Below are 24,493 nucleotides of genomic sequence, written 5' to 3'. Positions count from 1 at the left end.
TCGAGTAGTGGAGCTCTTTTTATCTCTGATGTAGGAAAACGGGACGTGATAGTCATCAGAGCAACGCTGAGGTCGTTTTCTGTAATTAGATCTCTTATTAAAAAAGAGTTTCCCTATGCAATATTCATATTATATGGAAACATTCTAATGAACAGTAAACAGAGGTACAGAAAAATAACATCTGCATTAATAATGTAAACATCTGCTGTATGATTAAAGTGGCTCTTCCCTGAAAAACAAAGCTGTTCATTGCAGTATTTGTCTGCATTGTCTGATTTACATGCAGAATGTTACTAATCATGTAGAGTTTCCTATAATTTTAGTGTTACTGTACTGAATATATTCTCTGTGATTCGATTCAGGAAACATTTGTTTTTGTGTGCACGGTGTTGGAGATGGAAAAACAGCATTACCCAAAGTGCCATCATTGGGAAACAACATTTCCCATGTAAGTTGGTAGACAGTGATGAGGGATTTCCATGGGAATTCAAATTAAGACAAACTGTTACAACCAAATATCTAATAAACATCAAGCTACAGTGAATATGTATTTTTAAAATCTTTTCTCAGTAGTTATATTTTCTTCCAGATAAGTTTAGAGTCAACACAGACATTGACACACATTAGAAACAAAAAAAATGCCACAGAAAGCTTGCCATGAATAGATCCATGGTTGAACTGTAAGGCTGCAATGCTGAGCCACTGAGCCACCATGACACCCGACCTGGAGATCTTTAAATGCAGCAATTCTTAGATGGAGCTGTTACTGACTTTTGATATATTAATGATGTAACTGCTCACTGATTTGTCATGATGATGGTTAATGGGGTTATTATCAGTGGAGGAACGGTTTAAAGATTTTTTGTGTGGGTAAGATGGTTGGCTAACTGATCTGGTGACAGGCATATTAACCTTACCACTATTTGTCTTAGCTAATGTTTACACTGGGATCACTTGTTACCAAATGCTTTGTGATGGATGGGCTAGTGACTTAAAGGTACCCTGTGGAGTGTTTGATCACTTATTATCATATGAGAAATGTTTTTATGAGTGGGTCCCCGCTCAGTGTGTTAGTTAAAACTCCATTAAAGCAGCAAGATTGTAAGTAGTTTATCATTGTTTAAGTGTTGGCTTTGGGGTTTGTTATAAGTTTTGAATTAAGCATTTTGCTGAGCCTGCTCTTGCATACAGGCTAATCAAGTATCATCAATATTTATTCTGTATGCAAAGAGTAGATGGATTTGAAAATAACATTTCTACGCAGTAGCCTGCATAGCAGTGTCAGCAGACACTGTCCACAGGGAGGTCTAACTATTGCCTGCCAGACTATCATCTGAAACAAAGATAGGTGGCACACTAAAAAGTTCTGTAAGTCTTGATACTTTTGCAGAGCTACTGGCGAATATACTCACTCACTTTAATTGGTATGGGAACAAAGGGATGCATTCTCCAGAGCAAATACTCCCTATAGGTAGAGTACTACCTCAGAACTTTCCAATTGTCTAATAAGCCAATTACTGCAACAGGAAAGCAACCCAATCAATCATAGTTAGGGAAGTGTTTGACAAAGTTGCAGGACTTGAGGGACCAGTAGCTATCGCTGCTTAGCTGTCTCACATCAATCATCTCTCAAGTGCAAACAATTGCAAAATGCCGAGGAAGAGTGTGAGTTTTAGATGGTTTTTCCCCCCCAACTGTAGTTAAAGCGATTTCATCAATTTTCATGACAGTAAACATCTCAACAAACACCTGTATCTGCTTTAATTGAGCCTATACATTCTTTCTTCTCTATTATTCTGTTGTTGTTTTTTTGGCATGATTTAGTATTTTATTGTTATTAATTAATTTCTCCAAATAATCCATCCTGTATAAGCTTTAATAAAAAACACTGTTAAAATGACCTTAAAAGGAATATTTTTAAACAAGTCATCTTAATTTTATTTATAAAGCGTCAAATCATAGCATACATTATCTCAAGGCACCTTACTGAGTAAGGTCAACACTTTACAATATTATAGAAAGAAACCCAACAATTTCCATCATGAGCAAATACTTAGCAACAGTGAAGAGGAAAACAAATAATAATAAATTATAGTATGTAACACCTCACCAGACCTTCTCATCTGTGCATAATCCTATATATACAAAATTCTATACATAGATAATCAGCACATTAGGATGATAAAAACTAGTTTGGTAGCATAGTAGAATTACTTGACTGCTAAATCAGCTCGATGATGTGTAGTTACACAAGCATTCATAATATTGACATACGTAGTTGCACAGATAAGCTGTTATGCCACTCCACATAATAGACAGATGCAATAAGTGCTTATACTTGCATACATGCGTAGAAGTGTTTTTCACCCCCATCTACTGTACAGACAGGCAGCCATATGTGCTAAGAGCAGAGGCAAATGCCTCAAGGCATCCACTATCTATATGCTTCACGTGTTCTTCTGGGAGAGAGGGGTAGAGAGATAAAGAGAGAGGGAAAAGGTGGGCCAGGAAATAGACAAAGAGAAGAAATAGGGGTTTTGAGTGAAGCTTGTGTCAGAGCCATACCGTGTTGGTGTCAGTTCCACTCCTCTTCCTACATGCTAAGAAGTTTCTCTCTCCCTCAGAGGGAAAACACACCAGCTGGCCCTGAGAGAGAGGCAGAGAGGGGGAAGACGAGATACTAGTGATAGAAATTAAGGGAGGCAAGTGCAGGTACAAGGGGAGATAGAAAAATAGAAGCAGAGAGATAGATTTGTTAACATAACACTACATACAGCGGTGAATGTCCAATTATATGCCATAGAGTGCTGATTTCTGTACATGGAGCATTTCCATTCATCCAAACAACTGAGCTCATTCTCAATATTTGTTTCTGTGTCCCCCGTGACATTTTATTCAGTCTGTAGCTTACAGTGCAGAGAGAGTTGAAATGGCAAGTCATTGATTGTGAACAATATCAAGCTCACAGCCTTTCTTAAAATGCAGGGAGGCATCACAGGACTTGCTGAGGAGAAGCGCATTCTCTCCAGGATCATTTATAGATATCTCTTTCCTGCAGTAGTTTGGTATTCTGGGATTTTATAGTCACCCCACAGCAGCTGATATCACTGATTGGCTACCTTCAAGCTGAGAGGGTGCACCTAATCAGTGAAATCACCTGATGTATTAATTAGGTGGTAGAAAAAGCTGTATCTGTTTGCACTTTTTTAGATGCTCTATCCCCTTTTCATTGCAAGTGGGAAATCTCCTTTTCGATGCATATAATTGGACTTCCCTAATAACTGCATGACACACACACACACACACACACACACACACACACACACACACACACACACACACACACACACACAGAGACGTAGGAGTGGGGCTGCTGCAACAGTTTAAAACACCGCCTCTTCAGTTTTACTTATTAAATTAGCCTTTTCCATATTGTTCTGGTGAAATGTTATGTTCAATACTTGTGGCAGTTAGTGAACATTAATGGGGAGACTGGCTCCCACTCCTGGAGCCAGGCTGGGGAGAGGAGCTCGTAGCCAAGCTGTACTCCTGGCGCCTGTTGTTCCAGTAACCCCCATAGCCTGTCTGAGTACAGCATGAGGAAGCAGCAGGATGCCGCTGTCTTGTGGCCTCACCACCTGGGAAATTGGACAGAAGCATAGTTAACACAGGTGCAATAGGTAACACTAAGTATTTTGTAATATGCACCATATTGAAGACTTTAATCCGAGACATTTGGTCCTTGTTAACAGAAGTCAAAGCTGTGTTTCCTTACCTGGTATTAATGGTCCCATATTGTAGAAAGTTGCATTTCCATGTCTTTTTTGTGATTGTCTTTCTAGGTTCTATACAAATACTGTGAAAGGAGAATTGCACACAGCCTATATTCAGAAACTGTGACTTCAAACAAGCCATCTGTCCAGCACCGTCCAACCTTTTTTGTTGTTGTTGTCGTTTTAACATTATTAACAACACAACTCCAAGTGGTTACTCCATCACTGAGCTAGCAAGCTACAAGACAGAAAAATGTTGAGGAAACGCTGCACAATTATTGGATGTCAGGAAGCCAGTATATCATTGCACAGCCTTCCCGGGGTTAGTAGTATTAGAGACCAGAAACCAAAGTTTATTTTTTCTGAAATACTGGAGCATTTTGAGTCCAAATATGTCCATCTGTTGGTGTGGTTGTGCCTGGCCATGCGTCACTCAGAAAACAGTCAGCCAATCAGAAGAGAGGCTTAGAAACCAACACAAAATCCCTTGTTCTTGTTAGAGCTCCAGAGACAAGCATGAGAAAGGAGGTGTAAAACTATCTTGAGATGGTTTTTGGTACCTAAAGCCACAAATATATCTTCTTTTGGATATCAAGACCTCAAATAACACTTTTAAAAATATGGGTCTGCCGTTCTTGACTTTTACACAACCCTGTCTCCTAGAAATTACATTTACATACATATACAACAATTTTGCAACAGCAACTATATTTTGAAGGAAATGTTATTGTGACTGGGTTGCATTTTCTTAACATAATAAGGAAATGTTTATTTATGTATTTGGCAAATATGCTGATAGTTAAGGCATCAGTAGAGTCTTCACAGATAACATATTTGTTTTTTGCTAAAATATCTGATCTTTCAGTACAATTCCCTTTTGTAGCGACTTCCACTTTTTTATGGTCATGTTTAGGCACTGGTAGCACTTGGCTAAGGATAGGGAAAGATTGTGGTCTGGTTTAATATAGAAAAGGTCCATAGCGACCTCAGACACAATGTGTTCATTTACATCTAACCACAACCAAGTGCTTTTGTTGCTCTAAACCTAGCTACAGATGGAAATCAGAATGCAAATCCTCATCTCTGGTGTGACAGTTTTGTGCTTTGTACACCTGCCATCCACCCCAACCACCTCCTGCTGACTACACTGCTGTTAATGAATGTAGCAATTCATTCATGTGCTACATTTGGAGCAGTGTTCTGATGAGTGGGTCTGAACCAATGAACGTGATCCAGTCACCAACGACACAATTTAGTGGTATATGAACATCATTTCTAAAAGACAGACTTGCATTTATGGGAGGGGCAGTGAATCGCAGCTGTGGTGTGGAAGAACTCCAGCTCCGGGACATTGTCGTGTCTTCAAAGCTAATTGCAGATGAGGCTGTGCTTCTGTCTTCGTCAGCTTGTGACCTCTAATGTGCAGTTGAGCCTTTTACTGCTGAGTGTGAAGCGGCTGGGGAAAAGGGTTAGTGCCTCCAAATCTGAGGTTGTGGTGCTTTCAGAAAACAAGGTGGCTTGCTGTGTTCGGAGCAGAGGGGAGCAGCTGGATCAGGTGAAGGAGAGAAAACCTCGGGGTTATAGTCACGTATAAGTGTAAGAGGGGCCAGGCGATTAACAGGTGCTGTTGCCTCCGTGGTGCAGGTGCTAAACCAGAGTGTGGTGGTAAAGACGCAGCTAATCCATAAGTGAGAGTTAACTACATCCCAGTCTTCGCTTACTGTGTGTTCCTGAGCTGGAGGGTCATGTGTCCAAAAGAAGAAAATTGTGGATACGTGCTTTAGAAATGCTGCATCTCCACAAGTTTGCTGGCCTCGCCTTGTGCACAAACAGCCAGCGTGGTTTACGTGTCTAGGCAGAATGCGTCCTTGGTGCCTCCCATTGGAGGTGTCACCTTGGAAGAGAAGGAGACTCCAGCTAAGACGAAAGAAAGCTAGGTGATTATATTTTCCAGCTGGCCTTGCAACTCCAAGAGATCCTTGATGAGTAGGTGGAGGAAGTTATCTGGGAAAAGTCTTTTGTCTGCCATATTTGATCAACCTTGAAAAGTACCTGCAGCTATAGGAACTGGATAATTGGATGTATCAGCCTATGCATAGGCAGCAGCTGTAGTAGTTACATGTGAACAATAAGCTGGAGCTGAAATAGCTATTTATTATGCAATCAACAATTATTTTAACAGATGAACAATTAAGTCTATTACCAAGCAAAGATTTCAACCATTCTCTTGTTTTAACCTCTGAGGATTTGCTGTTTTTCTCTTTGTCGTATCATTTCAAATTAAATAGCTTCAGATTTTACACACAAGGCATTTGAAGATGTCACTTTGGGCTCCAGGAAATTGTAATATTTACTATTTTCTGATGTTTATAAATAATTGGTTAACAAGAGTAATAATTAATACGCTCATCAAAAAGAAAAGTAACTGCTTGTTACAGCCCTAACCTCAGATTCTCATGCCTGCAAACATTCTCTGCAAATAATATAAAGCTGGTAAATGTTATCTGTCTCAAATTCAGTTCATTAAACTTTATTAAAATGACACATTATCCCACTTAAAGCGCTCATCAGCATCTGTCTTCATATTATCTGTGGCATATATTGTAAATTGGCTACATGCGGAGAAAAAGTAAGAAAGATGGCAGAGTTCAGATTACAAATGAGAGGGGAAGAGAGGGGAACACATGTTAGTCAGGGTCGATGGTGGGTTATATTTTTCTTTTTTATCCAGGTGAAGTTGAGTGAGTATGCATGGTATTTTTCATTAGATTTTCCCTGCCACCCAATAATTCACACTAGCAACCTTTGAGTCATAGTCCCACTTCCCTGACCTCCACACAGAGCTCTGACTCACTTCACATAATAAAGTATTTCAATATCCAAATCAGGAAAATGTGCAACAGAAAAATGAAGCACCCCTGTAGTTAAAAAATAAGGTTTAAGAGGCTGCAAATATATCCACTTTCCTTCCATATTATATGCTGTGTTAGTACAGGAAACTCAGTTTTCCTTCTTAAATCTCATGTTTAATGTTTTTTCATTTCTCATCCCCACTGCCGTGGATGTGCTACTGATGCTCCCCTCTCCATTTGAGCTGCTGCCCTTGAACTATTGAATATTTTGTGCACAGCCTCAATAAGAAAGTATAAAGAGCAAAGTTGTGATGAGTTGGAGAGACAGAAACAGAGTGGTGTAAGGATAGATGGAGTAAAGGAGAGAAGAGTTGTGTTGTGTTTCTAAGGTGATGCCCACTTTGGCAAGTCACACTCCCTTCACTGCTCTGTTCTGCTCTGCTCTACTCTGCGTAGGTTGTTGCTGTATAAATAACACTCTCAGAGCAGATCAGAGAGAGAGAGAGAAAGAGACAGAGAGAGGATGAGGGAGGCAATAACAGCAGAGAAAGAGGTGGTGAGGGAGACAGGGGAGCAATCGTGGACGCATGGGGGAAGGAAAGTGGGAGAGAGAGAGAGAGAGAGAAAGAGAAGGATAGAGAAGCACAGTTGATCAGAGTGATATTAGATGTTCAAGAGGAAGAGGGAGCGAAGAGGAAAGAACTGTAGGGAGAGAGAGAGAGAGAGAGAGAGAGAGAGAGAGAGAGAGAGAGAGAGAGAAGGGAGATTGAGAGGGCTTGTAGAATAATTGAACCATATATGGTAACATTAAGTACGAGGCGATTTGAGAGGATGAGCGAGAGAAAGAACAAGTGTGAGAGAGAAATGGATGTGAAGATGTACAGTACGAACCTTTCAGAGAGAAAGAGAGAGAGGTTTTGTGTGTGTGTGTGTGTGTGTGTGTGTGTGTGTGTGTGTGTGTGTGTGTGTGTGTGTGTGTGTGTGTGTGTGTGTGTGGTGTCATGAAATGGCCTGTCTTAGGCGGTACTTGTATGACACCATCAGCATTAGTCATGGGGAAGATGATTAATAGTGTAAAGATGCAGCAGCAGCTCATCACTGCCAAACAGCAGATCTCAGATCTTTGCTTACATGCACAACAGCTAATTCTAACAGACTTTTTAAAAAAATTTTAATTCACCCTCAACATATTGAACATATACATTTACAGTGAGACACACACAACCCTCCTTTAGATAAATGACAGTCCTTAAATCTGTGGATTTCTGACATCGGCATTAAGGATTTTAAGGGGTGGGTTTTGCTAGAATGTAAAAGCTGTTCAAAGTGGCCACGCTCACAGAAAAGAAAAGAGACGGCTGAGATCATTTTCATACTTGTCAAACCATTTAGTGACCCCTGCTGCCCTGTGGATGAGGGGGCACTGTAATCCTGACCACTCCCATCAGGATAGAAGTGTTTCATCAGAGGATAAAGGTGATCACTTAGAGAAGCTTTGTGTTGATTTGTTGATCCATCCCTCTAAGGGGACAAGTGGACACAAATCAGGCCACCTAAATGCCCCCCACAGTATAACAGAATCGCCTCTCTGTAGGGGTTAAGCATTCAGGCGTGTACTGTTCTCTTGGTGTATGCCATATCACTCTTCGGCTGGACAGCAACAGTGGGGCCAGCCCTATAATCTGTAATGTCCCTGACTGACAGACTGAGTGATCATATTTCTACCATGGTCAGCTGAATACACATCACTGAGTTGGAGTTTCTGTATCTTTATTACTGAAGGAGGCAGAGGAATAACTCAATATAAGACACTGAACAAGAGAGAGCAGGAGGGTGGGAGGGAGAGAGAGAAGTCATTGGTAACTGCTAAAGAAACCAGCTGATCTGATTAGCATGTAAACAACAGAAACGCCAGCAACCAGAAGTGAGACAATATGTGTACTGCAGCACAGCAATAAAAGCCTGTTAGGAAATAAAGGGTTTCTGCCCACTGAAATGCTAGAGGGCTTTAAATTTGAAATGATTACAGGAAGTTTTGAGTCTAACACAGCAAATTGGAGTGACTGAAAACAAGGCTTCACACTAAAATATGACCAATTCTACATATCTAACAGAAGGAGACCTGCCTCTAATAAAAGTCTGGTATGTTCTAAATACAGGATAAAATATTGTGGATTGCAGATGGAGGCTGTGCTCCGTGTAAGAAATAAAATAAGAAAGATATTATCTTTGTCTTTAATTTATGCATTTGGTGATCATGTAAGACAACATCGAGATTATAAAATCAGGATTTGACCATAGGTGGTCCAGCTATATACTAAGCTTTGACCTAGTTTTGTTTCCACATCTCTGTAGACCAGTGTCTATATGGTTTTTGCACCGCTGAGCTCTCAAACGTAATGAGGGGTTTTGGAGCTGCAACCCTACCATAATATCCCTCTCTAATTGTGGATAGACTGGTGTTGCTGACACAGTCTGATCACGTCCTGCACTGACATCCTCAGTCACCCGAGGAAGAGTTGCTCTTCTGTTTTTCCTTACATATCACACTAATGCACAAGCTTCACTGTCATCAAATGTGTGTTATTTATGACCCTATTTACCGATGCCTTTCCCATGGATCTAAATGCAGATGTCACTTTAGTCACTGTTCCTATTGAAACATGAGTCAGAGCATGATGGGATGTTAATTGCTTTATTGTACTATGCAGCGCGCCCGTGTGGAAGTATCTGCATTTGTTATGTTTCTCCACTCATCTGTTCAGGTGTTTCCTTTAATTTATCACCCGTCTGTAAATATCTGAAAAGCCAGGGAACACGTGGCACAGTCTGACAGGTGTGAGATAAGTTGTGATTAACCATTTGTATTGTGATAACTTTCCTATTAATTGTCTCTGTCTGGGCCTTCAAATATGCCATTTCTCAACCTGCTTCATGTGTATTCTCCATCATATCCACTCTCCATGCATCTCATTTTCTGGTCTGTTGAGTGCGATAAGTCAAAAAAACAAAGACGTCCTTTCCCACTCTAGTGTAAACTCCTCAGTTTTGAGCACTACAGCGTCAGGTAATAATTAATTGTGTGGAGAATATAAAATGTTTAAATTATGAAATGTAAAAAAATGTATCTATGTAAACATATGAAATCATGAACAAAAAATGAAACCATTATTAATTGCACCCCAGCAGTGTATGTTTGTGTGTGTATGGAGGAAATGAGCAATATGGATGAAACTGGCCTACCTCACTACAGCAGTTTAATGATGGCCAGAGGTGTTGCAAGGCTAGCTGATGGTGATGCATCCCAGAACATTGTTCTCCAGACCAGTACTAATCAGCTGTTATTGGTGCGAGGCTTGCTAGCAGAGGATTTGGATTGGGTGTAGTCTGAGAGAGGCCTACATCACTAAAGCCAGTTAATGATGGCCAGGGGTGCTACAGGCCGGACACATCCTAAAAGATTGCATTACAGATCAGCAAACTGCAGTTGCCTACATCACATGTCTAGCTAGCTCTATATGGATTATGCTCACATTTGATTGGTTTTACTGTAAGACTCAGATGATTCAGAAATGTAGAATATTCTATTGTTTAAATCCAATGCAGATTTACAGCATCGTGTCCATTTGCAAGTTCATTCCTGACCTTTGGGGAAAAGTTTGTGTAACAAAATAATTGCTTTTTTTTTTTGGAGCATTCAACTGCATCTGATGGTCTTCCAGTATATGGAAAATGAAAAATATCAAACAACCAACTCAAATGTCATCTGATAATAGAGATCTAGTTCGAAGTGGCACCACTATAATCATAATAATGGGTTTCCAATGTGGCAGCCAGCACATTGTCATTACACATGTACTGGAGGCGGTAAGATTTCTGACCTCAAAGACGAGCGTTGCCTCTGTTAGGTGGAAGTGTCAGTGTGCAGTGTTGAGTTCTCTGGGTTTTCTTTTTAAAGTTGTGCTTTTTTGACAGAGCAGAAATGATTTTACATTGGAGCTACAAGCAGAGATTCTTCATCCTGTATGAATGATCCGTGAAATTACGCACAGAGTTAAACTAATCCAGTTTGAATTAGTGGTATACTTTGAACAGCGTGGCTCGGTTCTTCTGCAGGGGCCAATTCAGTGCTAGTACAAGTAAATGCTGGCAGATTGGCGCTAGCCAAGGCTAATGCGGGTGCCAAGTGGAGTGTTAAGTGCTAGCCATGTGATGCAGGCCTATGGCTCCTGTTGCTGTAATGAGAGCGGCTCAGTCTCGCCCGGCTGCTGCTAATTGCCTTAATTGAGAGAGTGACCTACATCTGAGTGAGGCTTCGGTGGATCAGCAGAACAGCTGGCAAACCTGCAAAAGGAAGAGGAGGGAAAGGACTGAAAAAAGGATGAGATGGAACGAATGAGGGAAAAATTAGGAGAGACAGAAGTGGATGCAGCAGAAAAGAAAAATGTGGCTTGTCTGACTCTTAACAGATTGTTGAAATAAGCTTTTTAAACCATGAAAACTTCTAATACTGTTTAAACTTCTTTCTATTTTAGCTTTTTTGCACACATACTCGGTTGGATACACACATCATGATTTTGGACCAAATTAAGCATCAAATGTGCCGTCAAAACCAAGTTTAACCAGTGGAATGAGAGTGAGGAGGAGAGGGTGGAAAAAGCAAGTTGAACGAATAAAAAGGAAAGGAGGAAAGGGACAGGAGAAGGCTGGTAGTGACATCATGCTTTTAGAGCAGTGGCCGGCCCTCAGGCCAACACTGAATACACTCCTAACAGTCTTGTGTACTTTCCTTAGACTGAATTATTGAACACACTCCTGATGGAAAGACTGTGTGTGTGAGTGTGTGACTGTGTGTGTGTGTGTGTGTGTGTGTGTGTGTTTCTCCATGTCTGGGTGCTGCTGTGCATGTGTGCATCTAGGAGCGTGCATGAATGCATTTGTCCAGAGAGCGAGAGAGGAGAATATAAGTTCTGCCCGTATGTGTGTTCGCACAACTTTTCCTTATGTGTGCGAGAATGAGTGTAGGAGAGAGAGGCTGCTGGGAGTCGTTGAATGGGCTTGTGATGTGTGGGTGGCTGCTCGGTTTGTGTGCATGTGGCGAGGTGTGCACACACGTCTGTCAAGTATGTTGAGATAAACGTGTATCTTCTGTGTCTCAGATTAACTGGTTCCGGCACTTTTTGTTCTTCTCCAACAAAAAAATTGTGCTCAATCATTCCTCTTTCTCCCCAAATCTCACCAGAGCTCTTGTCAGTGTCCTTTGCCCCACACACACAAACACACTGTAACACACTGTAACACACAGTGTCTCTCCTTCTGTGCTTTGGATTTTAAGCTGCAGTGCTCTTCTGTGTGCCCCCATTTCTTGTTTTTGTGTGGGTGTGTGGTCTGTGTACTCTCTCTCTATGTGTGTGTGTGTATGCCTTGTGTGTTTTTGCCAGCCTGTGTGTGTGGACAGTGAGTGTTGGGGGTTTGATCCTGTGCTAATGATCTCCCAGTGGCTCAAACTTCTGTAAAGTGTGTTGAGCAGGAAGGGAGAAAGATGGAGGCAGAGAGAGGAGGGATGGAGGGAGGGAGAGAGAGGAGGATGTGAAAGTGAACAGAGAACAGTGTCTGATCGTGGCCGCTGTCATCATTGTCGTCGTCGTCATCACTAAGCCTCGCATTACTCTCCCACTACGCTGCTTCTGTGGAGTAACCCCCACCCAGTCTCCAGCACCAGAGCCTCCAACTATCATGAGCCGCTCGGCTCTCCACTCGAGCAGGAGCAGACACGCTGGCAAAGTCTGCATCGAGAGCTGCGGCATCAAACTGTCTGGTGACAGAAGGATGGAAGGAGGGTTGGATGGATAGGCAGATGGATATAGAGAGCCAGCATGTGATGTGTGTCATACTCGCACTCTCCTCAGCGCACGCACACAAGGAAACGTCAACCGCAGACAGTCAGATATTGGAACTGAGGTTTTTCTCTTGTTTCTTTTTATTGAATGTCACACAGAGGGGTTTTCTCATATCTCTCTCTCTCTCTCTCCCTCTCTCTCTCCCTCTCTCTCCTTCTTTCTGTCTGTCTCTCTCTGTCACTCTCTCACTGCCTTCCCCTCCTCCCCTCGGCACTCCTTGTCAACTCTCAGCTCATCTTCTTGCTTGCATGGTCTGTAATGCACTTTTGTTTTCTGAATGTGTTAGCACTTCCTCTACCCCCCCCCCCCCTCCACACACACAAACCACCCCCTCTTCTCAGAGTCTTGCCTCACCTCTGCTCCCCTCCCTCCCCATCTGGAAAAGATCTGTCTCACTAATAGGAGGCCTGGTAAATTAGCCCTTCAATCCTTCCTCTCTATTGCGCCCATCTCCTCCCTGCATCTCTCATCTAACTCTCCAAGCGTGCGCTGCCCAATAGAGCGCACTCGTGCACACCCACAGATAGAGACATAAAAATACATATGCGCAAGTACAAATTTGCCCCTTTTGTGTGTCTGTCTGTTTGTCTCCAGGTTGGGTACTGGCTAATAGGGCGTAGTAGGTAATGGCAGCCGTAGCCTATTATCTCTGCTCTGCTGTCTAATAGCCACTGGCTTTAAGCATCTGCTATGTAGCTGCTCTAACTCCCCCAGTGGACACTTAGCTTGGCGCATACACACACACACATATACACATGTACAACCCATCCCCACAGATGCATAGCAAAAATAATATACACACTGCCAAAAGTAATTTGTGCATATGTGAGTGTGCCTGTGCATGTGTGGGTGCATGTAGAAGTTTTGCTTGTGTGTGTGTGTGTGTGTGTGTGTGTGTGTGTGTGTGTGTTTGTGGTTAGCACATCTAGCACACCGTGCCCTGACATTCAGTATGTTCTGTTTACCTTGGGGACCACTGCCTTCCTTTAATTAGTAAAGGAAATAGATTTACTTATCTGATCTTTGACACATTGGCCACACACATGCAGCACCCACACATACACACACATCTGCCAGCGTGCACTCAACCACACAGCACATCAACACCTATCTATTACCAGTGTGGTGGAATGCCAGAGCGGGAAGCAAACACATCGAGTGTTCAGGGCTGTGTGTGTGTGTGTGTGTGTGTGTCTGCTAGGGAGAAATGAATCTGCTCCCATCTGTAGACTGACCATTGATTTGCCATGGTAACAGTGGATGGTGACTGTCGTGTGAACAAAAGCGATGAGAACAAGTGGCTGGATTGGAGAGGGAAGGAGAGAGAGGAGAAGGGGGAGATGGGTAATAGAGGAGACCAGTGGCGGTATGAAACTGGAGGAAATGGACTCGCATTTGGACAAACTCAGCACAGGCTGGGAGAGAGAGAGGAAGAAAGAACGTTAGCCTGTTGCTGGTTAAACTAAATGTAGCAACAAGATTTTATGTGTGTATTTCAGAAACCGAGAGGGTGTGCACAATAGTATTGTGGGAATGTTTTTGGTATAAAAAGGCTTACAAAGACCTGAGTAAGGCTTATATATAATGAATGAATCCCCCTTCAGCTAGCGTTTTTCTTTCCTCTGCAGAATTACTGATTTGTCTAACCCCCTCCTTTACCCACAAACAATCTCTGCAAAAACTCCTTCACCACTTTCCAGCATTCCCCCCAGAATCCACCCTGCACCCATCCGGCATGCCCGCTGGATGCCTGTCTCATTGATAAACTTATTTTGCGCTATTTAGCAAACATAATGCCTCAGCTGTCAACAACTTATTTAAGAAACACTGGGCTAATGTAATTTTAACCAAAACGGGGATAAACCAATGTTTTAGTATTCAGCAGGCCCTGCAGCTCTTCTCTAACAGAAAGCAGAAAGACTAACACACTGCGAATTGTCTAATTAATCTTCTGGCTTGTGGTATTCCTACACCAGCCAGATCCTTTTGTTTTGCAGTGGCACTGGACAAGTGCCCTGACCCCAACCCCGACTGGCTGTCCTCTCCTCATACCTGCGGCCCTTGGCCTGCTTAGCATGGTCCAGCAATCAACGCTGAGGTAGTCAGCCGGGATGGGCTGACTCACAGCTTGCTGCCATTTTTACACCAGGCCTAAGGTTTCTAAAGTCCAACAGAGTCACCATCAGTGGGCTGGGAGAGAGAGAGAGAGAGAGAGAGAGTAAGAGAGAGAGTGAGATTTTTCTTTTCACCCAAAGGCACTTCAGCTATAAATATCAAACTGGCAATTCTCTGATTTGCCAATGAAGGCTGCCAGAGGAGGGAGGAGGATGCAGGGTCTTGCTCAGTTCTTGAGCTGTTTTAAATTCATTCACCGATGGGGGAAGAGAGAAACTGAGGGAGGGATAGGGTTGCCTGTGTCATTTATTTTCCATGTAGGGGGATGAAATAACATTAACATCTCTTTCTCTCTGAAGCTCTATAAGTCAAACAGTTATTATTACTCAAACAGCAGCGGAAGCACACACAAACACACACACACCATATATAGGCAGACATCCTTTTCCTGTACTTGTATATGTATGTTGTGTGTGTGGACCCTGGACAGACACTTCAGTTTTAATAAAGCAGAGACCTTTCAGCACTCTGGCGGCTCCTGCTGTAATCTCTTTTAAACAGGTGTTGTGATTAGCCTCTGCCGTGAGCTGCATTCTGACACTTGGATAGGCAGGGCCAACCATGCACACAACCATTGGCTACCACTCAGGACATGGATTTAATTGGTGGTGCTTGCCAAACGCACTTCTTCCGTCCAATACAATGTGCTTTGTCAAAGTTCTCCTAGAAATGAATTTTCCCGTCCTGTGCCAAATAATTATGCTATTTCATTGCAATATTCTAGTTGAGTCTTTGCACACTGATGCAGCACCATATGTGAAAGAGCCAGAGTGTGGCTCTTGATTTATAGAGGGCAGCTGACGGATCGTGCCAAGCAACATAGACAAATGTAGCTCAAAAGCACGACTCCTTGTATATGGGATATTTATCAACCAATTGCAATATCAAATTATTATACAGTATTAACCTGAGCAGCTATTCGATCACGATGTTCACACTTATTAATCTGCAGCATGAAGAAAACAGTTTCACAGCTTGCTTGCAGTCCCAATTAGGACTAATGCTCTTCCTAAGAACATCTGCATTAGAAAGTTGGTAATTAAATCAAAATGTTGTAAGAGCCTGTTTGTGTTTCACAGTCTCAACCTAAAAAGTAGGCTGTTACAGTTGCATATTTTTACTTCTTATTTGTCAGTGTCTGATAACAGCTCTCTTTTTACTCTACAGAATTTTTTCTATATTTACCATTTTCCTTTTTCATTGAATACGATTTGGGTAAGAAACTAAACAAATACAATTGTACTACAATGTACAGTTGGATGAAGAAGTAAAAGTTCAAAAAGGAAGTTAGCTTATTGTTACATAGTTGACCCTTTATTAAAAAAGAAACTCATTTGATTCAACTGAAGTGTAATATCTCAGGTGTCAGATAGAAAATGATGAAAAACTAAAAATATTAGCAGCCACAGTATATGCAGTATTACATAAAAGTGAACCCACTAACACAGTGAATAAAAGCTTGTGCTGATGCTAGTCTGGGGAAGAGATATCTTGCCTGGTTCAATCACTGTATGTATGTTTCTGGAACATTACCAGGAGTGTGACACTGGATTAATAAATCACTAATCTCTTGCTAATCTCATCACGCATTAGTAACTGATAATTTGTTTTTGCAGCTCTAAAATCCCAACAAAACTGTAAAAAAAAATCTCAACCGACACGTTGACAGGAAAGAAATATATTACATGTGTATGATTGATGACTGTACATTCTTCAAGGCACTGCAATGTCTGCAAGCTGTTTTTAATGGATTTTTGAAAACAAATGTGAGTTTATGACTTCCCTGAGATAATTAAGGTAAACATGAGGTAGAAGAGAGTGTATTAGTTTCTGATTGAGGCAAATACAATGGCGGGTTCACATTTTTACGGCCTTTAATGACAATGAGGAAAAGTAAAATTACACTGATATTACACATAAATATTTTTGCCTTAAAATGCTCAAGGCAAAAAAAAGGCAGAGGTAAAGGTCTCTATGGAAGCAAAAAAAATGCTATTAGGATTTCATTCAATTAATAACTGAATACTTAATGTTGATTGAATTTTAATTCCACTGCTTTTAGTTCTGAAATAGTTTCCTTTGAGAGCTATCTGTCTGAATGTATGTGGTTTGAATTTCCCATTCCCTTTTTCCAGTTTCCAATATATAGTTTCAAGTTTTGCAATTTCAAAAGCTTTTTTTATATTTTTATTTTTTGATTGTTTGATTTAAGGATTCACAAGTTCCTACACAAAAGCGGCCAACTATATTCAAGTTTGGCCTATAAGGACAAGCAGCCAGTTCTGGGTGAAATTTGCTGCTTGAACATCTGTTCTGTAATTAGGTTATGTCATTCAGATAAGATTACTTATATCTGAATTTGTTAAACAAACAAACAAACAAATAAAAAAATTTAAAAATCACATTTTTTAAATTGCACAAGTTGAAATTACCTTCTGTATATTTCAAAGGAGGAAGTTAAAATCACAAAAATTCAGATAAATGGTTTCCAGAGTAAATCATTTCAGATTTATTCAGTTCAGTGATATTTATATTTCAAGAGTAAGTGGTTCAATTTATTCTAATTTATTAATAATTATTCAATTATTTGTTGCTTATAAAATTCAAATCCTCGTGGCATTTTTTATTTGCTTCCGTAAAGAGGCAGTTTACCTCTTCGATCTGCTGCCCTGAGCATTTTTCTGTGCAAAACATTTTTGTGTAAAAAAGGCAGACTTTTTTTTCTCCCCATCGCCATTAATATGATAAAAACTCTAAACCCAGCACTTCTACTTATATACTACTACAGGAGTTTACCTTGATTATGTTTTCTTAGAAAAATTCATATTATATTCATTTTTACCATACGTCCTAATAACACATTACAATTCTACAAAAATATAGGCCTCTACTGTTGGTCCATTTTGATTCAGTAAATAACATCCTACTTAAAAGTTTTGTGTGAGAAAAGTAAGCATTAAATCGAAGAAGAAAATGTCCGGAGACATGTTGTAATCCAGTCCCATATTACATTCTGAGGTTTTGCTGTAATGCTCTGCTCTTTGTCAGTCGAGGGCCGCGCTGCTGTCCATTACATGCTTGTCTGAGTTAGTGGTGGGACCTAATGCTTCACTAATCTGAGCTAGGCTATGCTAGCTTGGGGGCTTTGTGCTGTGCTAAATGCTATTCTGTGTTTGCCTGGGGAGTGTGAGGCTGTTAAATACTACAGTAGACTTAAGCATTGGGACTCACCTCTTGTTGAATACTAAAGTGGTCTTTGTTAGCATTGGGAGCCACTGTCGGCAGGCTAAATGCTATAGTTGTCTGTCAATCCTGGGAATGTAGAAAGTCTATGTTCGGGTAGTGGTTATGGGCTTTGGGACCTTTCTCTGTTCGAAAACTGAAGAGCATTCAGTGCGTAAGGGACCACTGCTTGTTAGCAGAACCTTCCTTTACATTCTGTTAGTGTCAAGAGAATTTTTAATGCTATGTCTCTGCTATAGAGGTTGTCGACTGTGCGGTCCCTGTTCACAGCTTTCACAGATGTTCAAAGAATGGTGTTTGATGTTACATGTTTGATGTATGTGTGCTCATAAAACTGTTATTTGTAGAGTTCCTGAAGTCCTAGTGCAGTCTGTACACCAGGAAGTCCATAAATGAATGTACATATATAGATTCCTTTCTGAAAAGAATGCTCCATTATTCAGTAAATACTGTATTAGAACAGCTCAGTGGATGGATATTCTTTGGCTGTGTTACTTCTGATGCTGGTCAACTGACAACAGCCTCTCCTCCAAGGCTACCCTAGGTGTTTGTTTGTAAGTGGCTTTTCTGGGCTAATGCTTTGTTAGCGGATGGATTTAGAGCAGTGTTTGTTAGCACTAGGGTTTGCAGAACATCTGCTGAGTACTGACAGAGAATTACACTGCAACAGAAAATATGTCCTGTCTACCAGTGTAGCTCTTTAGTGCATTTTTAATGTTTTATGGGCCCTTGTTTAGTGTACCTACTTTCACCCTCCTAGCATACTAACCTGTACTGTTTAATTAATCTTAATTACATTGATATAGTCCAACATTTCAGGGAAACTTAAGCTACTGTAACACCAGAGGTTAGCTTCCTCTGCCTGGATTGTGTAGTTGAGTGTTTTTAACACTGGAACAAAAGGCACCACATGTGGACTAATCTTGTTTTTTTCAGGACATGTATAAAACAGAATATACTGTAGCACATGCTTTACTACTGTAAGCTGTATTCAGATTCTTTGTCAGTGGTATACTGTGTCATAATGGTGTGAATCGGCACCCTGGATGCAAGCTTTAGTTTAATTAATTACTACAGTGTGGTTTTTTTTCCTGCTGTGACACATGAAAATGCCATGGAAAAGGCCAATTGTTAGAAATTGAACATTACTCTGACCACCCATGTGTTTGCAACACCAGTGTTGATCATCTTGTTAAAATAAGAAATGGCACATTAACATTAACACATTAAGGTCTTCTACTGTAAATATATTGTAAGTAAGTCACAAAGATACAGTGCATAAAGGTATAGCAAATCAATAAAAACAAAATAAGAAATCATATTTCTAAATTGAGGTTGTTGTCACTACCTGTGAAAAGATTTGTCTGTCAGGTTTGGGACTGTGGAAATGTTCACTTGGATTCCTGCATGTTGAATGAGACAGCCATAACCGAAGGTTCAAGTAGGATTTTATTATTTAATGTTCATCTTGATGGACACACACATTTACATCACTTTCATTTGGATGGAATATACTGTATCTGTTAATGGTGCTTACTGATCCCATCCACTGGAAATACCAAGTAATGTAATTTGTGGGGCAGAAGAATGTGCAAAAAAAATCATATTGCAATTATTTTGGCAGATGCTGTGATTGTGATATTAGTTAATATGCTAATTTCAGCATTTTGCTTTTACTGAAAAAATATAGTCTTTCAAAGAAGAATATCCTGCGCACTGCTCTTGCTCAGTATCGCAATTTATTAATCATCCTAATGTTTCAGTCTCTTCAGTCCTTTAGTCCTCTTTTAGATAAAGTTCCACCCATCTTGTGTGCCCAGATGTGTAACAGCAAATCTCTCATGGGGGAGTTTTCAGTTAGACAGTGATTGTTTATTCAAGTTTTTTTTTTTTTGCTAAATTAAACTCAAACAATTGTAGTCACGAAAATCTGTAGGTCAGGAAAAATATCCAACGCATCTGCGCCTAAGACATTTGGATGTGCGAATATCTTCATCAAGAAAATTGAAAAAATCTAAAAATGGTGATGATGTGATTTTTGCTGAGGTCTGTACCAAACAAGCATGTTTCTTTACATCTGAAGGATATGATTTGTAGGCCGGGGCATCTCTGTAGCACCACAATGCTTCATTTATGGTCTGTTGTGACACATTTTACCTTTATCAAAAAAAAAAAAAAAAAAAGATTTGAATATTGCAATTGGTCATCTTGCAATTTCCATGATATTTCGATTAATTGTTCAGCCCTAATCATTTTCATACCAAATTAGCTTGTGGTGCTTTGTCAGGTACCTGCACCTCGCACTCAGGGAAGCACTGTTTCTGCACAGTGTAGCCAGTGAATTTTAATGTTCCCCAGAATAATGTGGGGATTTATTTTCATCTTTCTACATCTCAACTTTAAGCAGAATCTCATTCAGAAAATCTGAATTTGTAGTGCTGCCACTGGGCCTCCTTTCCTTTTTTTGGTGACTGACTGACTTTTGCATTTTGCATGTGACCCTTGAAGCGAGCTTCACTTTGTTGACGCAGGTCAGGACTTATTGCTAGTTTGTCAGTTTGTTTGCACTTTTTTGCAGACTGAAGTGGATTGTACTTAGTAGCATCTGGGGGGCAACAACTTAATGTAGCTGCTCCATCCTAACTGACCTACGGCATTAAATATTAATATAGCACATTGCTGGCCTCATCATCATCCTCCTCCTTACCCCCATCTATTTCTGATTATTCTGCATACTAGCTCCATCCTGTTATTGTTTGTCTCCTCCTGTCATGTACTCTCTGTCCAGCCTTTCTCTTATTGTTCCTTAGCTTTTGGTTGCTCAGTTCTCTCCTCATCCACCTTCACTACTTGCAGGGTTCAGCTCCTCCTCCTGTAGCCAACATGACTCCCTTCTTCCAGTGATTTCTAGAAATGTGTCAGTTCGTCCCTCATTAGCCTGAATCTGCACAGCTCTCTCCACACCTTCATATATTCTTAAACTGATTGCTGTAAACAAAAATGAAATTTGACATGAAGTACCATGTGTGTATGTGTGGGGGTGGGGGTGGGGGGCGGGGAGTGGACAGAGAATAAGCGAGATACTGTCTTGGTTTTGGTGGTGTATTATTCATTGGTATGCTGGCTTATGAGTAAAGCTGTATTTTTAGGGGCCTTTGTGCATGAACACATGTGTGTGCTGTGTGTACATGTGTGGGTGGATGTGAAACTGTACATGAAGTTCACTGTATTTGTATAATTGATGCACGATGTCATCAGTAAATCTCTAGGTATGTGGGTTATAATGTGGAAATACGTGTGTGTGTGTGTGTGTGTGTGTGTGTGTGTGTGTGCATTATTCATATGTGAGCTTCTTGGTGGACTTGTGTGATTTGATGAGAAGATGCAGGTCTGTGTCAACGTCTCTTTTTATCCTTTATAATTCAGCAACCTCCAGCAGCTATCATCTTCCCTTTTCACCTCTCAGTCTTCTGAAAAGACTCATCCCTAATTCATTCTAAATTATCCACCTCCGCTCCATCCTCTCCTCTCCTCTCCTCTCCTCTCCTCTCCTCTCCTCTCCTCTCCTCTCCTCTCCTCTCTTCTCCTCTTAAACCATGATGACAGGTGTAAATATTAAATATGTTTAAAAGCATGTTATGAACATGTGTGTCATGTAGAACCATTTCCACCGTATCTTCCTCAACTCACTGTATAAGGAGCCACCGTAGATGTGTGTGTTATTATAAAATTAAGAACTAGGTATTACAATCTTAATGAGAAGGGTTTGCTTAATTGATTAAAACAAAAAAAAGTTCAATTTAATGTATTTTTTTCCATTAGTAAATTTGTGTTTGTGTCGATTAGCTTCACTTTGGGTTGTAGTAGCTGTTTAGGATATAGTTTGAATCCTGGCATTCACTTTTTAACACCTCTCTTGTTCTCTGTGTGTCCTCCTCAGGGGATACTTCTAGGTGAAGTTAACACTGTATGTGTGTACTTGTATTAAGGCTATAACTAATTATTATTATTTTTAAATAACATTTAATGAATTATTTTTTTTAATGTATTCAACTTTGACAATGGGAAAAAATTGTAGTAAAAAAAATCCATAATTAGTCCCCAAAGCTCAAGGTGATATTTCCTCACAACAAACAAAGCAACAATCCCAAACCCAAGGCTATGGCAGCAAAAAAGAACAGTTGTATCACAGTTGAGAACCAGCAAATGTTTGGGATTTTTGCTTGATAAATGACCTTAAGGGGAATTCTGACATATTATGTTATAGCAGCATAATTATACAGGTTTTAAACAAACCTTCATGTTAGCCAGATGAATCTGGAAGAGAAAACAAAGGTGAATGGAACAGACAAGTTTGACCCACCATACTTACCATAGTTGTGCACATAGCTTTCGTGTGCATTGAGAAATTATTACCGACATCTTGTGTGCACTCACTTACAGTTTTATATCCACATCAAGTGATTTATGTAATGTGTCTAAACATCTGTCTTGTTGACTACTCAGATCATCTCGCTGGATGTTGTTGCAATGTTGTGTTGTTCCTGTTCTCCCAGATCTCAACAACTACTTTGCTTAGTGCAGTGTTATCATCATCAGTAGGAGCAATGGCCAAAACTGATTTGTATGTGAGTATGCAGTTGTGCATTTGTATGTGTGATGGTGTGTGTTGGCATTATCTGGGCAAAATTGAGGATGTGCCTGTTGCCACACAGAGGGAGACTTTAACACTTTTTTTTCATTTCTAAATCTGGGTGAAGTATAAGCCGCACACACCTACAGTCAGACACACACACACACACACATATACACACACAGAGATGGAAACAGTGAGATAGATCTTTTTGAAGTACAATTTCATCCTCTCTCCTTCCCACTTTTCTCCTTTTTTTGTAGTGATGGGGTGAGGGGGGTTAAATCTCAGCGGTGCCTGCTTTATGTGTGCAATGGCCAGAGCTGGCAGCTTTTTGTTGAACTAAAGGACAAGACTAGAGCTAGAGTATAAGGTTTACACGCATATCTATACACACACACGCATACACATGAAGGTGGGGGTGCTGGGGGCAGAGAGACGGGAGCTGACAGCTGATTCTCCATGTGTGTTTATGATGACTTTGATGTTTAATGTGTCACGTTCTTTGATGCCCTCTGTGGAAGGGGTGTTAGAGCATGTATGTGTGCATGTGGTTGTGTGTGTGTGTATGTAGAGGAGAGAGAGGGGGGGACCTTGTGAAGAGGCTTGATGTTTGTGTCTCCGTCAGTTTTTCTCCCAAGACTCTCACTCCTCTTTCCACCTCTCTCTGCAGCAGGTATCTCAATCTCACTCACGAGACAGGAACATTTTTCTCATTCTCATTCTCCCCCTCAGCCTTTTCTTTTCCTTGCTGTCTACTGCTCCTCCCTCTCGCTTCTCTTCTCTCTGGTGGATGAGCTGTGTTGCTGTCTATTTGTTGTGTCCCAAGGGGGAAGCTCAGCTTACACTTTATGCAAACATACATTCTGCAATCATTAGCAACTTATTTCACACTCACTTTGGGTTTCATTCTGTTTAATAGCTGCTTTGGTCTTGGTAATGCTCGCTGCTGCCTCTCTCTCGCGCACTGACCCCGAGTTTCCCTGCGACGCCGAGGCTAAATGATTTAACTGTACGCGGCATTGTGAATTAATGCTGTGAAATTCGGAGCCACAGTTTATGGAGGATATCGTCTGACTTCAAACGAGACGGCTATAAAATGACACCGTATTTTTTTGCTGTTAAAATTACATTTCAACATTGTGTAACACTTTAAGCTTTGTACCAGTTCAATAATACAGCACTTTACAGTGTAGGAAGAGCGTCTGTATTCAGCTCAATTAGCTTTCAAGGCAATGCACGCTTGTTGTTGTATTGGCTGCTGAGGGTGGAAGTGAATCAAACCTGTGAGTTATGAGGCAGTTATCTCCAACCATTAGGCCCCCCTGTTGCCAGCAGTCACTCCTTTGCAGTGTAGTCTCACTTGTTGACTGAATCTGCTCTCTCAGTATCTCTTCTTCCCATATTCCCTCTCTCCTTGTCGTTTCTCTAACACTTACACTTTCTCTTATCTCCCTCCCTCTCCCAGTCTGACTCACTGATTGCAAAAATTGAAAACGGTTCTTCTAATTCTATCTGGTTTTTGAGTCTGATTTGCACTCATTCACTCCAGCTCTTTTTTTCTTTTTCTTGTCTGCAATTAATTCAGTTTCTCAGACAAATCTACTGACTGTCTGTGCTGCTGGCCTGTGTGTCATTGCAGGATGAGAAGTCCACGTTCTTCCAGTTCGGCGCGGCTCTGCAGCAAGAGGCCCTGCTCATGCTTGCCATCATGGAGGAGTACGACTGGCACGTTTTTTCTATCGTCACTTCAAAGTTCCCCGGGTACCAGGACTTCATCAGCACGCTGAGGGTAACTGTGGATCACAGGTAATGAATACACACCCCTACATGTTCACACACACACACACATACACACACACACACTCTGTTTTCATCCTTAACCTTTATTTACGGCAGCTGACAAGATTAAGCACC

General features: G+C 40.9%; 1 protein-coding gene across 1 annotated transcript in view; it reads left to right on the top strand.

Annotated features, from left to right (window-relative positions):
• grin2ab (glutamate receptor, ionotropic, N-methyl D-aspartate 2A, b) overlaps nucleotides 1–24,493 on the top strand; it is a 93,882-nt gene that overhangs the window by 38,417 nt on the left and 30,972 nt on the right. The window contains exon 5 of the mRNA XM_071505010.1: nucleotides 24,219–24,385. Within this exon, the coding sequence (XP_071361111.1) occupies nucleotides 24,219–24,385 (167 nt within the window). The remainder of the gene's footprint in view (nucleotides 1–24,218; nucleotides 24,386–24,493) is intronic.

This window comes from Trachinotus anak, unplaced genomic scaffold, assembly GCF_046630095.1.
Source record: "Trachinotus anak isolate AG129_WGS33_773 ecotype Australia unplaced genomic scaffold, CSIRO_AGI_Tana_v1 ptg000019l, whole genome shotgun sequence".
Classification (NCBI taxonomy): Eukaryota; Metazoa; Chordata; class Actinopteri; order Carangiformes; family Carangidae; genus Trachinotus; species Trachinotus anak.
Note: the sequence above shows the minus strand (reverse complement) of the source record. Positions and strands in the feature narration are given on the sequence as shown.